A 16,435-nucleotide genomic window follows, 5' to 3' on the forward strand; every position below is an offset into this window, starting at 1 on the left:
ACTCGGAGGAGACAGAGACACACAAACTGCTTACACACACACACACATATATATATATATATATATGTATTTTTTTATAGACACGGACATATCGAAGGGCCCCGCCTCAGGCCACCCGCCCCGCCACCTCACGGAGGCGCCACCGCCCCAGGCACGCGCGGCCGCCACCGCCGCCTTTTTATACTTGGCGCCTAAACACCTTTGCCGGAACTAACTGCAGGGGCGCATCACCCACATCCGTCTGCAGCCCGAACGCGCGACTCCTCCTACTATCCTTCCGCTAGAGAAAATACTCCCCCTTTCGGGCTCCCTCGTTGCTCGCCGCCCTCCTCCAGGCCCCTGGGCGGGGAGGAGGCCGGGGAAAAGAAGGAGAAATCCGCTAAGCCCGCCCCGCGTCCTCCGCGATAGAGCGAGGGAAGTCCGATCCGCCCTTCCGACGGCGGCGGCAGTGGCGGCGAACTCTTTTGTTGCCGCTCGCCGAATCCTTCCGCTCCGGCTCCCGGCCTCGCTTCCGGGTCGGCCATTTTGTGTGGCCGCGGCGGGAGGGGTGGGAACAGCCGCGGGGGGGGGGGAGGCGGTGAAACGGGGGGGGCGGTGCCGCGCGGCGGGAACAGCCGCGAGCCTGGGGGGGGCCCGAGCTGCCGCGTGAGTGGGGCGGGGAGGGACCCCGTGAGGGCAGGGGTTGGGGGGGGTGAAGGGGGACCCCCGTGAGGGCAGGGGTTGGGGGGGTGGAGGGGGACCCCCGTGAGGGCAGGGGTTGGGGGGATGGAGGGGGACCCCCGTGAGGACAGGGGTTGGGGGGGGTGGAGGGGGACCCCCGTGAGGGCAGGCGTTGGGGGGGGTGGAGGGGGACCCCCGTGAGGGCAGGGGTTGGGGGGGGGAGGGGGACCCCCGTGAGGGCAGGGGTTGGGGGGGGTGGAGGGGGACCCCCGTGAGGGCAGGGGTTGGGGGACACGCTGTGAGGGGCGGTCTTGGGGGTCTGAGGAGAGGGGACCCCTATGAGGAAGCAGTGCCGGGGGCCGGTTTGGAGGGGATGGGAACGGGCTGTCCCCCCCCCGCGGGGGGGGTGTTTTGGGGGTCCCGTTGGGGTGTCCGTATGGGGGCGGCACGGGGGACAGCAGGGGGGGCCCTGAGGGGGGTCCGGGCACGGGAAGGAGGGTCCCTGTCCCGGGGGTTGGTGAGAGGACGGACGCTTCTCAGGGGGAGCCGGGGGGGGGGTCCTCGACCAGGAGAGGGGAAAGGGCCTCCTGTCTCCACCAAGGAGGGGGGCTCGGGAGTTTTGGGGGGGTCTTGAGGCAGGGCTGCAGGGCTAACCCCACACTGGCTGTTCAGAGGGAGGTTTGGGGGTTTTGAGAAGCGTGCTCTTTCCTTTTACTTCTGAAATGCAGCAAAGGGGAGGTGGAGGAATTTATCAACAGTAGTCCAAGCTGCGAATACTGTAAATAATTTTAAAAAAAGAGAGGGAGCCTCAGACTTAAATCCTCCCTGAAAGGAGGTTTTCCAGCTGGGAAGAGAGCGGGAATGCAAGGAGAGGCCTCCGAATAATAAGTGACAAAGGTTCAGTTTAATATGAGAAGAGAAACTGATGTCTTTTATTAATGATCCAGCTTCTCCTTTCTTTTCCAAACACACCCAGAGTGGTAAACTCCAAAAATACGTAAGCTGGTGGTTAACTTTGTGAACGCAGAGTTCGGTGCAACTACTCATGCCCGGAAAACATGCAAGTGTTTTCGACGTGGGCGATGAGAAGGAACGTTTAAAAAATATTCTCTGTCCCACAAGAAGTGCGAAAGGGGAAAAAAAAAAACCCAAACTGGAAAGTCCTAAAGGGCAGGAGGGTTGTGGTAGTCAAACACATGCATCATAAATGCATCAAAGATCCTGATTGCAGGGTAAACTCTGAGTAACTGCTCTGGGCTCTTGACTTCCAAGCCTCAGGTGTTGCACGTAGTAACTGCACGTCTGGAAAAAGCTACAAGTTCAAAATAGTCTTATAAAGTGATGCGTTTGTGGAGGGAGACGATGTGGGCAGTGTATCCTGATGAGATTTAGGGGTGAGATTTGCTGTTTGGTTTTACTGATAGCTGACTCTGTTGATCACTGAGGACAGGGTGGGATGTTTCTCTTGAAAGAACAAGAAATAGGAAAGAAATGGAGCTTTCCAACTATTTCATAGAACTGTACTTGAAGGAAATTGAAGGAAAAAAATCAGTGGAGGGCCTCAGTGCTGTTGGAGTCACTGTTATGCTGGGTGGCACGGTGCCCGTTTGCACAGACGTTCGTTTGTAGCCGCTTACTGAACATTGTACATGAGTTAATGGATAGACTTTCAAGTCAGTCTTTGACAGGACTGGCGTACCAGCATAACCCTATTGTTGAGAAAAATGCTACAGTTCGCTATTGCCATAATTATGCTATGCTTTATGTAGCTTGGAATAAATAGAGACACTGTTGCCCGGTACGTTGAGCACAGCTTTTGGGTTCTGCTCCTTTTGTGACCTTGAACAACTCACTGGAGTTACCAAGGTTTGTTTTACCCTCTGCCTGCAGAGAACAGGGATAGTTCCCCCATGCTTAGTTGCTAGTGCTGGGGTCAGAGAGAGTGTCTCGGAGATTAAATCATGTTCTTAAAGCGCTTTAAAAATCAAAATGATGTTGAGCAAGGAGTGCAAACAGCTTTGACGTTGCTTCTTTAGGTTCTGCTCTTGGAACTGGATCCACATGGGCAAGTCTTTGTGTCCGTGCAAGGCGCTGTTGAGGTAAGCAGGATTTTGCAGGAGCTCTGGTGGCTTGCGGTGTCTGACCTGGTTGCTGACCCTCTGTGCTGCCTTCTCTCGATCTTCCAGGGCACAGAACTGAAAAATATGATAGATGTTTATGCCTCTTTATTGATCATGTTGGGCCTAGTTCTGTATGGGAAGACGGTGTGGGGCTGTAGTTGTACAGTGCTTTTAAAATGTCTCTGCCTCACTGCTTTTCGTTTGTTTTCCGTTTCTTGCTCCCACCTTTTAAAGCAGCTTTCGGCAAATACTTGTTCCCATGTATAAAGATGTCCCTGGTGGACCTAGGGAAGAGGTTGCTAGAAGCAGCTCGCAAAGGCGAAGATGACGAAGTGCGAAAGCTGATGGCCAGCGGTGCTCCCTTCACCACTGACTGGGTACGTCGGAGGAAGAGGCGTTGGGTTTCTGTGTGAAACGGGTTGCGTGTGTGCTCTTTAGGGCTGAACCTAGAGGATACAAATGGAGCAGTAAAACCAGAGTGTGGATTGGCAGAAAACGCGTCTCTGGATTTCTGTGGCGGAGCAGATTCCGGATGAAGCACTTTAAAAACCAGGACCTTCCTCAGGCAAAGATGAATTGACGTTTGTGTAAAGATTGGTCTCTGCCTAAAGCACGAGAGCACAGTCATAAGTACCCAGACAGCAGTGTATATAGGGTTCGATGCTTTAAGAAGTGCAGTTCCCGACAGCTGAGATAAATGATGAGGCAAGTCAAATTGGAAGAACTGTTAAACCTCTCAGCAATAGGAAGTTCTTTTAAGAATGCTGCATTTAATTGTTTAAACTCTCTCAATGAAGAAACTCATCCTTGGGGGTGGGTTTTTTTTTCTTTCCTTAAAAAAACAAAACCCTGAAAACAAACCAGCCCATCCTGGGTTGGAAAGGAAATAAAAGCTTTAATGAAACTGAAGAATAACAGTTGGATAAACAGGGAACCAGAGTATAACGAACAAGCCATCGGAAGCCATTTTCCGTCACCAGTTGTCTTCATTTCCTAACTTATCAGCCCATTGATTCATAACTTTGCGAGGTGAAGGAATTAACTGTATCAGAGGTAGCAGAGCCTAGTAATGTTGTAATACTGCCCTGGTCTAAACGGCGGTGAAATGATCTGTCATGATACAGAAATGGCAGAGCTGTTCTGCTGTGGTCTGGAAAAGAAGCAGGGTGATGCTCAGGGATAAATGAGTGGTACAGTGAAGAAAGTAAAGCATGTTTGATCTTCAAGTTATCAGATAACATAAAGATCCCTAAAAAGTTTAACGTTTATCAGGAAAATCATTGGATGTGCAGCCCCCTATTTCTGAGTGGAGAAAAAAAAGGTTAAATTAATTTCTTCCAGAAGCTTTGTCATTCTAATTACTGCCGGACACACACATAGTGATGACTGTGCCTGTCCTCTCCTGCTGTGAACCGGCAGTAACTCTTCTAAATTAACACGCAGCTTGGGACGTCGCCTCTTCACCTGGCTGCCCAGTACGGCCACTATTCGACAGCAGAAGTGCTGCTTCGAGCTGGTGTTAGCAGAGATGCCCGAACAAAAGTGGACCGGACGCCACTGCACATGGCTGCAGCTGATGGACACACTCATATTGTAGAACTGCTAATTAGGGTAAGTATAATAAATCAGATATCACTTTAAGGCTGGTCTAAATGGCCCTTGGAGTTAAGTGTTGATGTCGCTGTTTAAATGCTAGTGCAGGCACCACTTTTAAGACATTGAGAGAAGACAGCGCCCAGACAAGTAATGCGTATTTCTTTCAGAACGGGGCGGATGTAAATGCCAAGGACATGCTGAAAATGACTGCTTTGCACTGGGCGACAGAGCACAACCACCGAGACGTCGTAGAGCTGCTCATCAAATATGGAGCTGATGTCCATGCTTTCAGCAAGTTTGATAAATCGGCTTTCGATATTGCTTTGGACAAGAACAATCCAGAGACTCTGGTAATGCTACAGGTAGGTTGAGGAAGGAGGAACTTGCTGGTAATTCTCTGACCCACAGCTGGACCTGCGCGAGAGTGAGAGGGATCCTGTTGTATCCGATGGGATCATTTTCTGTTTGCAGAGAGAACGAGAAATACGGAGGTGGATGAGGTTTGTTTTATTTCTAGATCAATTGGTGTGTGTCTGCTAGGACTCAGTGGTGACAGGGTTTTATTGCCATGCATCTTGCGCGGTTGTAGTGTAAGTTGCCAAGTTTAGGTGGCGGTTTTGTCACAGTCTCTGGACTGGTGCCCCTAACGTGCTGCAGAGAGAAATAAAAATCTGCCTCTAAAATGTTTCAAGGATGCTAAATACCACAGAAAGCGTGACGAATGTATGCCTGACCCCACTCTTTCCTAGGAAGCAATGCAGAACCAGGTAAACACTCATCCAGAGAGAACGGATCCCATCACCAACACTGTGACTCTCACTTCACCATTTATTCTTGCACCAGGGGAAGTTCTCAATCTCGCTAGTCTCGTCTCTTCAGCAAACGCCAAAAACACCTCAGGTAAGGTTTATGTGACCTTGAGTGGGAAAGTCTTGAAAAAAGTTCCTAAGACTGCTTACCAGTAGAGGGCAGATGGTCATTTAGCAGCGGAAAAGTGAAATACAGCCAAACACACCCAGCTACTGCTTCCTACCCCAGAATATTTTTGCCGTTGAAGGTTACAAAGCAGATTTCTAGCTGATGTAAATAAAGGTGGTTCCACTGGAAGTGGCAAAGCTCTGCTGAGCTCAGCTGTGGGTCTGCTCCAGATCTGTTACAAGCAACAGAGCTTGAGAACATGGATTTGGCTGATTGCAACAGAGGAATAATGAGAATTATTGCCTGTGCCAAATTCTGAGCACTGCGGAGTGGTTGGGGAATGGTTTGCTTTGTTCTTTACTGGCTTCAAGAGTTGAATGAATGTTTTGCTATATATAAATGTTGAGTGAGGAAATTGCAGAATAAGCAGGTCTGTTGGGTTTGTAGCTTACTCCTTATTTCTTCTGTCCCACATGTTAGATGGAAATAATTAGGTTCCTCATTGTTCTGTGAGCCTTATTTTGGTGGGGAAGACACTTTTAACTTAAGGCTGAGTGCAAATTCTTTTTGTGTAATTCCAATTTTCATAATAACTCTTAAAGTGAATTTTCTGTATTTGGGGAAATCCAAACCATTGTTTCTTTTCAGTCTCAAGGAGGCTACTAAATGCAAGTTTTGTGAAGCTATTTGGCCTCATCCTGCAAACACTTCTGCATGTGAGTAATTCTTTGGTTAGTGGGACTGTTCACATGCGTGAATGTTTGCTTATTAGCTAGAGAGTGCTTTTAAAATCCCGGATACTGATGTTCTGCGGTCCGACTCAGACCTCTCTGCCTGTGTCTGGCCACAGCGACTTCAGCAAAGCTCCAGACTTGCTATCGAAGCTTTCAGGGCTCCTCGCAGCTTTGGGGCACTGACAAATCCTAATTTAGAAGGGGAAAAATGACCAAAAGTGTTCCTGTTCCATCTGTGAGGAAAATGCAGTGTGACTGGCGCACAACATCTTTAGTCAAGGATATTCCACAAACTCAAAGGGGCGTAAAACTTGGGATTTTTGTACCCCGGGTGACGCGTTCGCCACGGTCAGCATCGCTGTCTCTGCAGGCGGATCTGGCTCTGCCTACAAGCCAGGTAGGAGTCAGGGACCGACGCCGCCCCTGAAAAGCAGTTAGAAAACTGCTGATCTCCAGCTTAAACACATTCACAGCCTGTTTAGACCTTCTCCTGGTGCGAATGCAGCCCTTTAGTTGAAATCATTCTTCTTTTTCCATCGCCTCCATCCCTGTGATGTGAAATCAGTCCTGTCCCCTCTCTACCTTTGTTTGCTGGGCTAAGCAAGCTGGTCACCCCGAGTCCCTGGAATCCATCCGAGGTGTGTGGGTGAGTGGCCGCAGCGTTCCAGATGAGCTCTTGGCACTGGCCTTGTAAATCCTCGTCTCTCACCGCACCTCTCCTCATGTATCCTGCAATGTAATCGCCTTTTTCAGCGCCACAACACGGCGGTGGCTTATTGCCCACCTGTCACTGGACTAAAATACCCTGGGTTTTTCCCCCCCACGACACTTCAAGGACTGATCATTGCTGGTCTGCGTGAAAATAGCCGGTGTCTCCTGCTCTAGGCCACGTCAGTTTTTTTCTCATTTCCCACAAGAGGGCATCAGCGACTGCGCCTTCATTATAACAAAAATCTCTTATTTGACACTTAGAGCTAATAATTGTTCTTGTCTCTTTTAAATTCCCTATGTCTTCCCTTACTGAAAAAGTTTTTAAATAGGAATAAGTATGGTCTGAAGCAGCTGGTCTGAAGAAATCTGGTTACAAGCTGCTGAAAACAGTCACTAGGCCTGTGGTATTTTCACGTGCCTAGCCTACCGCCTTTTGAAAGTATCGTTCTTTGAAAATAAGTCCCTCAATAACCTTTGTAAAATCAGGAGCCAGTGAGAAAGAGAGAAAATAGGTTGCAAGGGTTAAGGCAGGGGAACTTTAGATGAACTTCCTTTGTATGCTTATAATCTGTTTATCTACGCTGGCAATGAGGTACAGGATCTCTTTTTTTTTTTTTAAAGAGGAATTGTGGGTTATATGCACTGAGTTTGCGCCCGTTTAGTTAATTTCCTGTTCCATTCTTATTAAGTCTGCCTTTGAATAGGAATTACTATGGTCAATTGGAGGAAGAAACATTGTTTTTTGGAACCCAGAAGACTTGTTTATCTCGTTCAAATCAATACCCCAGTGCAGTAACTGTGGTGTTTCCGTTACTGAAGCTGAGAGGGGAGGAAGAAAGGACCTGTGTGCCCAGTACATTGAAATCAAGTGATATACGTAGCCAATTTCTGCATTTGAGCAAAAGTTTCTGTGCTAAAACGTTTGCTCTATGAAGTAATGCTGAAGACTGTACTTGGACACTTTCCCAACTGAGGAAGAACTTGGGTGCTGTAATTTACTCATAATAGCAAACGAGTTTAATATATTCTTTCGGTTTTGCAACTTTTGAAAGTTCCAATACAACGCGAAGCCAAGTAATTATGTGCGTAGCAACCTCTCTGCACAACATTACAGCAGTCAGACTCCAGCACGTCTGCGAGTGTCATCAGGCAGCGTGGCTGCATCTTGAAAAGCCGTCCACGTCTCCAGATCGAAGCTCGGCATGCCAAGTAGCCCGGCAGACAGCCTGCCTTTCTGTAGTTCTTACGATAAAGCTGGAGCAAATCGGTTCACATTTGCTGTTCTTTTTATTCAGCGATTCAGAAATAACTTAATGAAATATTTGTTTTAAGTTCGATTAAAATTACCATAAAATACTCGGAGTGGGCACAATCTGTTCTAACGTAGTGTCAAAGCCCTTTTAACATTTAGTAGAGGCACCTCTCATGAAGAATGATCTGTACCACCTCCCTTTCTCACTGACCATTGGGAGCCCAGAAAATAATTCATACCTGATGTCGTGATCTCTAGATGACAAAATTGTTGCATTCTGACTGCTTTATTCGCTGTTTAGATACGGCAGGTCCTGAAGATCCTTCCGTTTGCCCTCATCTTTCCCAACCAGGTGACTCGCATGTCTCTACGGTGCAGTTTTCCAATTCAACGACCTCCGTACTTGCCACGCTTGCGGCCCTCGCTGAAGTATCGGCACCGCTTTCCAACTCAAACAGAGACACAGGTAGGGGGAACCAGTCAGATGCCGATTCAAATTTGTGTAGTTCTAGCGAGTATCTTGCAAGGAAATTGGAGGAAATTTAAGATGTGTGGAAGTGAATTTGCCTTCTTTCAGGGTAAGGAAGAGAGGATGATAAATATTTCTGAAGCGGTGGGTTAACTTTGTTTATTTATTTATTTAATCCCAGTTCAAACTTAATTAAAAAACCAGCAACTGTTACCAATAGAGGTAACTTAATTTTTATTAACCAGCATGTCTGACCCTGACGTCACAGTACGTTGCTCTTCACGTGCTTTAACGGTTATATAAAAAAGAAAAAAAAACCAAACCAACGCTTCAGAACATGGGTTTACTTTAATATATAAACGTAGATAAATATTTGTTTAAGAAGGAAATTGTCTGACATGTTTTCTGTCCCCAGTTTGCTGTAAAACGTTGGTAGTCAACAAATGTTTTGAGTCTCTTGAGGCTCTGGTAACTTTTTCTTACAGAAGGGTTTGGGCATTTTTTGTGTTTGGGTTTTTTTATGATCTTTTATGGTATGTTTGTAGAGTGTCATGTTTGACCTTTAATTAACTTCAGATTTAGAAATTTGATAAAGTTAAAGTTTGTATAATCCTTTCACCTTCCTTTCATTTATTTTCCCCAAAGCTAAGTGTTTTTCCTAGAATCTAGAGGTGAGCAATTTGACTTCTTTAGGCTGCTGGTGCCACACCACTGATTCCTTGACCTGCGGTGCTCGAGCGTTTTCCTCTTTGGCACCCAGAGCGCACGTAGCAGGTCAGATCCCCTCTGCTTCCTGCGCTTGCAGCGTACGCTGGGAGCAGGATGCAGCCGAGGGTTTGCAATCCTGATTATTTGCGCGAGCCATTAAGTCACACAAAAAGTGTCCCAGGGAGTTGAACCCGGCTGCGGTCATCAGCCAAACTAAACAGCCTCCTCGTGGTCGCTTTGGCCGTGCTCGTGTGGACGGGGCTCTTGAGGCACGAAGAGTTTTCTGCATGTGGTTTGTCTTCGTTAGAGCTGGAGGAAGGGTCATGGAAGGAAGCTTTGCAGAGCCAGGTCTGCTTAACAGCTGCCTCCAGCTCCAGGCTTTTTAATTCAATTAATATGCTTGTGTGCTAGTGCCTACTAATTTACACAAAAAATGCTGGTTTTACTCTAGAAGACATGTTTTGCTAAGGTGTAGTGGATTTTATTTTCTTTCCCCTACTAAGACTTACTGTATTTCCAGATTGTTTTTCGTAAGAAGGCATCCCAGGAGTCTCAAGCTGTGTACTTGAGCTTTTTCACTAGGCTTCAGTTTCTATTCAAGGAAGAGAGAAGGAAGCGCTGACTTTTTTTGGCACTTACTTTGTTTCTCAAGGTAAGATGGAGGAAATAGTGGAAGCAAATTCTGTCGATTCTGCCATACAACAAGTGGTTGGCAGCGGAGGGCAGCGCGTCATCGCCATTGTAACAGACGGCGTTCCCCTGGGCAGCCTGCAAACAGCCATCCCCACCAGCGGCCTCAGCCAGCCCTTTATCCTAACCATGCAAGACGGACAGCAAGGTAAGGAGGAGCTGAACTGGGAAGGCAGCGCCGCAGATTAACTTCAAAAAGAAAAAAATAACTGCCGCCTGTGAACGCTGTCGAGCCCCGCAGGGCAGGCGGCTGGTGCGACCTGGCTTGGTCGCTGTGGTGTCACAGATCCCTGCCTGACTGCTGGGCTCCAGCAGGGGTTAAAATGTCTGTGTGACTTACGTCAGCAGGAAAGCTTGCCAGCGACTTGTTTGTAGCTTAATACACGTTCACACTGCTACGCTTTAATGTTTTGGTCTACGCATTAAAACCAAACACCTTTAGTAGAACGTTGCGGAAAGAGAAATGCCAAGTGAGCCGTTGTCTCTTTGGCAGCCGGGCAAAGACGATTCCTTTATCTTGTGGCGAACTTCCTGGTCTGGGAGTAAATCACTCGGCCGATGAAACTGCAACCTGTCATCCTTAGCAATCACTCCATCGTTCTTGTAAAGCTTAGTATTAGGCCATTAATACCAGCTTAAATACACGTTTTTCTCCTATAACTAGTTATATTGCCTAGGGTAATGTAATCTATCAGTTTTACAAGGCAAAAGTAAATCGTGTTCAGTAAAGCAGGGCAGAGCTTCAGAGTGCTCGTACAGTGAATTTTTGTTTCCTCAAGGGATGGAATTCATCAACCTTGTCTACTACCGACAATTCTTTTAGCATGTCCTAGGGATACTCGATTATTTGGATTAATGTTGGTGCAGAAAAAGAGGATTAGGAAGCAGGGCAGCTCTCCTGTAACATGCATACAGCGTTGCAGTGTGAGATAGGTTACATCAATTCTGTCTGTTTACGGACTTCACGAGTGAAAAGCAATTTTCTAAAGCTGTTAATTATTCAGAATTATTTGCCAAGTTACTGCAAATAATTCCTGGCTTGTAACCCGTTCTTAGCCTAAGGAAGACAAAGGGAGAACTGTTTAGGTAGATCTACCTTCAGTAGCTCACGTGGTGGCGTTTCTCTTCGTGGTTGGACGAATTCTTGCTACTGGCTTCCCAAAGTGAAAACCCATGTTTGCAGATTTAAAATGTGTTTATTCTCTGGAGTATTTGCAGCTCTTGCGTGCGCTTAAAGCTGATTCAGAGCTTAGCCACTGGGACTGTCTGTACTGGGAATTTTCGAGAAGAGCTTTCTATTCCTCTTGCTTAGCCTGCCTTGGCTATTAATTGCATTGCTGAGGCATCAGAATGATAGTTTTTACCTCACATGTTTTCTAAGATGCAAATCTTTGACTTCGGATTCTGTCAGCTCTGTTGTGGTGAAATACTCGAGTATTTGAGAGGCCTGAATAAAGAAAACGGGGAACCCGGTCCAGAGTTTCTCTCCTCGCAGGGAAGACTTCGGCATTGCCCATCTGCAGGTCTCCTCTTTTTCTCCAGAACCACGCTGATGCACTGACTTCAGACAAGTCTTTCAGGAAACATCTGTGCAAAAGCATGTCTCGCACTGTATAATTTGTCACCTTTTTAATTTTTCAGTTTTAACTGTACCTGCTGGTCAGGTTGCAGAAGAGACTGTTATTGAAGACAGAGATGACGCAGAAGAGGAAGAAAAGCCACTGGCCAAGAAGCAAAAAGTGGAACAAAATGTAGATGACTCGAAGGAAGACAAGGTAGATACTCCTGCTTGTAACTTTGATTGCCGCCGTCTCCTGCGTGTTCCTCTGCTGTGCTGAGGATGTCAAAAGCCATCTCAGGACAGAAACGAGCTGCGCCCTGCCCGGCTGAGCCCGGGGATGTCTGTAACAAACTCTGCTGGGTGGTTCCCTGCTCTTCCCGCAGATGCTCCTGCGTTAGCAATGAACACGCAAGCGGTTGAGAGGAGCGATGCTCAGTCGAGTATAGGTAGGAGGAAAAGAGCCAGCTAAATCACTTGTTGCCATTTTGCCTGTGCTGAAGCTGTAGCTCAGGGTTTTTAGATGAATCGTGGTCGTTTACTGAGGTTATTTAGGATTTCTTGTAGAAGCACAACACATGGGCTGGGTGTAAGCCGAGTCTCAGCTCTTCATAAAGCAGCAGGAACGACTCTCCCATCACTCTCTGTTGGGGAGGAAGAACGTTCTTCTCGATTGCCTCTCAACTTCTCAGCGCTAATAGCTCTTTATTTTTCTTGCGTCTTGGTTACACCTGCTTCCAACCTTTGAAATTCATCACGGTGAGATCACGCGTGACTTCCCAGCCCACCTCCCTGCACGCTGCGGGGACGCCTGCCAGCCGCTTTGTGCCTCCGTGTCCCGGTTGCCTCTGGTAACCTGCGATGAGCAATCCAGTTGAACAGAACTTGACCCAAGCATGTTTCTAGCGCCGCCGTAGAGCATTTGGCTTTTGTAGCTCGTAACTGTTGGAGTGCTTGCACACCCCGTTTCCTTCGTGTCGCAGGTTGGGCCTCCATCGTGGGCTCTCTCAACTTTTGTTTTCTGTAGGACAGCGTTGAAAGGGAAGTGCTACAGCAGCAGTTGCAAGAGGCAAACCGGAAGGCTCAGGAATATCGCAGCCAGCTGATGAAGAAAGAGCAAGAGGCGGAGGAGTACCGGCTGAAGCTGGCAGCCATGGTGAGGCAGCAGCCCAACGGAGCTGAGGTGACGGTGCTCGAAGAGGTCGCCGAGGTTGACCCGCTTGCGGTAACCTCAGAAGACATCAAGGAATCCGTGCTGTCCATGCTGGAAACGGATCAGCCAACTGATATCGCTGTGGAAACTGTAACCTCCTAATCCTCGGTGATTGACTAGGTTTTGTAAAGGAAAATAACTTTTTGTTTGTTTGGTTTTTTTCTGTTAAATAAGGTGCTGTTGGCGAGCGGTGTTGAGAGCAGAGGGCTGTTGCCAAAGCCACCCCATCGCCAGGGGTAGAAGCTTCTCCAGCCGCTCGCAGCATAACTCTGCTTTCAGCGCGGTGCCAAAAGGTGCTCTTAAAGCTTGACCTTGAGAGATTGGAAGGTTTTTTTACAAAATTTTAGCCAGCGAGTGACCTGACGGCTTATTTGGTGATGTCAATACCTGCATTGTTGGGAGTGGAAAAGAAATACCTCATCGCCAAAGCAGCTGGTATTAGCTCTCAGCTGCCTGGAAATCACAGCACTGAAAACAGACTCTGCAATAACCTGAGGTGTTCGCTCCCTTCTGCGAAGTCGAGTGACCGGATCTGGACCTTCAGAAACAGTGGTCTCTTGGGGTGTTGCTTTAAAATCTTCAGAGGTGCGGAGGGGATTTCCCCTCTCAGCTAGAAAGTGAATTACATGTTCTTCTTCTTAGCAAGACTATGCATCTCTTGATTGAGGCCACCTTCAATGCAAGAGCAAAGGCCGGGCTGAATGTCTGTCAGCCGGAGCATTTCACGCTATCAGGGAATACCACGCGTCGCCCGCCCTCTTTGTTTCAGGGACCATTTGGGGGAGCTCTACTTCAGACCCCTTAACTACCCAAAGGGATCGCAAAAGATTGCTCCTCAATTTTATGATACTTAGTCAAATGTTCTATTTGACACTTCTGCGCTGAACAGTAGCGTTAACTGATTATATATGCAAAACTATACATACGGCGGTTGCTGCAAGACAGCTTGGGAGTCGAGTTGTCTCTGGAGATACATATGTCGCTTTTTTTTTTAACTAAACAGTTTTTAAAGATACTAAAACCTTTTCTAATAAGCAGCTGATCTTGTTACTGAAATGTTTGGGGTTTTTTTACTCTTTGCAGGCCTGTTTAGTGCAGGGATCCTTTTAGTACAGCGGATTATGGGTTTCGAGACAGCAGGGAACTGATTGGAAGCACCCCGAAAAATCACGTTGAGATTGATAATGAAAGATTATCAAGTGAAGTTTAGAAAAATACCATAAACAAGTGAAGTTTAGAAAACTACCATCATGCAAGCTGTGATGGTCGCAAAAGGGTTATAAGGGCGAGGAGTGGCGTGCAGCTCCGAGGCCCTAGCAGCTGGCCTGCTCTCCGAGAATGTCTTCTCGCAGGATAAAAATTCATAGCGCTTTTGGCCCGTAGTTTATTGGTTTGGGGTTTGGTGGGGTTTTTTTGTCCTAGTTTTGTAACTGCTGGCAGGATTCAGGGTAATAATTCAGTGTCATGGTCCTTGCATTGCATTTTTCCCTGTTATTTCCAAGTGTGTCCGGATAACACGGTTTTCTGTTGGTTCAGGTACTGCCTTTGTTACCGTTTCTTTGCTGATAGATCAGCCGTATTGTTACGTCGGAGAGGTAATGCAGACTAACGAGCTCATAAAGGTATGAACGTACGGTCACGGCTCTGAAGGAATTTCTCACCCCAAGAGGAAATCGCTTTTCGTCCTAAAATCAGTCAGTTCCTGGAGTTTGGGCCTGAAGGGAAGGTCGGGATCTGCCGAAATGCCGTCTTTGGCGACGTTTCGCCGCGTTTCACCGGTTGGGTTCACCGGCCAGCGGTAGGAGAGGAGGGTTTATGTGACTTATGCAAAGGCTTCGTGAGACTTGCTGGGTTTTGAGAATCTAAGTGCATTTATTTATAACCAGTGTAGCTATATTTATAAATAAGACTTTTTTATCTTTTTCCAAAAGATGTTTTGAAGAAGGCTTTAATAATTATTTTTTATGAATGAATGTTTGGAGAGATTCGGTTCCTGGTTATTGATGACTTCAGCGTTTCCTCGCTGACTTCGAGCATGCGTTAAGTTATTTTCTTTTGTTCCCCAGAACATTGACAATTTGGGTCTGTTGGAACTAAAAATCTGCGTCGGGGGGTTCGAGACAGTATTAAAGTAAATCCAGGCAGATTCTTCTAATACCCGGAAGCGTTTACGGATGTGAAGGGACACTGTCAACTTTGGGTTTTGCCTGAAGTTTGTGATTATTTGTAAATTTGAAGAGCTCGACAGCTGTAGCGTATATAAACGCTGTGTTGTGCCTTTGACAGCACTGCGATTCTCAGTTATTTCCATCCTTCCCCTGAAAAGGGTCGGTTTTGCCAAAAAGTCCCTTCAGCTGGGAAACAAACTTCCCCTTCAGAAGAGGAGGGAAAAAAAAAAAAGTCCGTGGCGCTCACGGTAACTGGATTTGGTTTATAGAGTTGGAACAAATAAAGCTGACAGTGTTCTTATTGCTTCGCCTTGTGGGGGGGAAATCACACGTTAATTTTTAGAACTACTCGCGTTCGGGCTCTGAACAAAGACGAGGAGAATTTGATCTCCGCCCAGCATTGAGAAAGAATTTAAACCCGGCTGCATCCTCTGCTCTTCCACAGAAAGGATTTGGAGCTTTTTAAGCCAAGACCAGCAGTTTTTTGGTCGGTGGCAGCGCAGGGCTGCTGTGAGCGCGTAAATAACCTCCCACCGGAGTCCGGGCCGGACTCTGCCGCGTCAGGGCTTTCCTCACCCACGCCTTCGCCCTCGCGCTGCTTTCGCCGGCGGGCGCAGGATTGGGAGAGGCTGAAGGCTGACCGACCCCCTCCGCTCTCGAAGCTGCGCTCTTACCGGGGCAGGGCGGCCGAGCTGCCCCCGCCCGCGCAGCCGGCCCCGCTTCCCCTCCCCTGCGGCTGGGGATCGCATCCGCGCTCCTGCGGGCGGGAGAGCCCCGGCCCGCTTCCCGGGGACGCCGGGGCAGAAGTTGCGGTCTCAGCAGGAACGCGGGTTGTTTCTGCTCGGCGGAGGAGGCGGCGTGGCGCTAATTGAACCAGCTTGGGTTTGATTAGACATCTATTTCCCTCTTGTTCGCAGTAACCGGCTCTAACCGGTTTCCATTATCCTAAATCGGAAGCAGGGCGTTGTAAATCCGGTGGGGATGAGCGGAGGAGGTCAGGAAACGGCAACTAAATCCTCTCTGGACGACCACGAAGGGGAATAACAAACCCGGGAGTTAAGCCGAGCATGGCGCGGGTCCCCGCAGACCTCGGCCGCGGCCTTCCCTGTCGTCCCCCCGACCCACCGCCCGCGGGGCGCTCCTTGGTGCCAAATCGGATTATTTCTTTAATCTCGCCTTTATCAGATTGTTTTTCCCCGTGCCAGGCGCGGCGCCGGGGCACTTATCGCAGAATAAATTGCCGCTTCACGGCGGCAGGTCCCCTGCGGACCCCGTTAGCGCTGTGACGAGGAGCCGAGTGCCTGGGACCCCTTTTCTGCTGAGGGTAAATGTTTGGAAATGCAGAAATTTCAACGTTTATAATTTTTTTTTTTTTTGTACTATGTTTCTTAATAAAATACCGCGACCTCTGTCAGCAGCTTTCCTTTGCCCCTGGCCTCAGCCCTGTCCCCCTAAGCCAGCGCATTGCCAACCCCTTCCCTCCCCTGGTGCCTCATGTGCCACCGTCTCTGCGGGGACACCCCAGGGCCACCACCCTGTCCCCGAGCTGCACTCAGGGCTCCGGTGGCACCTTCCCCCCCTTGTCCCATCCCACTCTCGTCCCCCCTCCCCCCGGACAGAGCCAGGCGGGCACCGGCG

General features: G+C 48.3%; 1 protein-coding gene across 10 annotated transcripts; it reads left to right on the top strand.

Annotated features, from left to right (window-relative positions):
* The first annotated feature begins 271 nt into the window (after positions 1 to 271).
* On the top strand, positions 272 to 16,211 carry GABPB2 (GA binding protein transcription factor subunit beta 2). Of its 10 annotated transcripts, XM_075176255.1 has the most exons (11): positions 1,312 to 2,054; positions 2,697 to 2,759; positions 3,018 to 3,157; positions 4,224 to 4,391; positions 4,544 to 4,738; positions 5,126 to 5,276; positions 8,293 to 8,457; positions 9,821 to 10,006; positions 11,500 to 11,633; positions 11,803 to 11,865; positions 12,444 to 12,519. In XM_075176255.1, the coding sequence occupies exons 3-10, from the start codon at positions 3,050 to 3,052 to the stop codon at positions 11,815 to 11,817; spliced, it is 1,122 nt and encodes a 373-aa protein (XP_075032356.1). In that variant the 5' UTR covers positions 1,312 to 2,054; positions 2,697 to 2,759; positions 3,018 to 3,049; the 3' UTR covers positions 11,818 to 11,865; positions 12,444 to 12,519. The 10 variants fall into 10 exon arrangements, with proteins under 10 accessions (XP_075032351.1, XP_075032347.1, XP_075032349.1 ...); XM_075176250.1 differs by lacking the exons at positions 1,312 to 2,054; positions 11,803 to 11,865 and adding an exon at positions 272 to 515 and having other exon boundaries at positions 3,015 to 3,157; positions 12,444 to 16,211; XM_075176246.1 differs by lacking the exons at positions 1,312 to 2,054; positions 11,803 to 11,865 and adding an exon at positions 272 to 515 and having other exon boundaries at positions 12,444 to 16,211.
* Positions 16,212 to 16,435: the final 224 nt, after the last annotated feature.

This window comes from Calonectris borealis, chromosome 29 (assembly GCF_964195595.1).
Source record: "Calonectris borealis chromosome 29, bCalBor7.hap1.2, whole genome shotgun sequence".
NCBI lineage: Eukaryota > Metazoa > Chordata > Aves > Procellariiformes > Procellariidae > Calonectris > Calonectris borealis.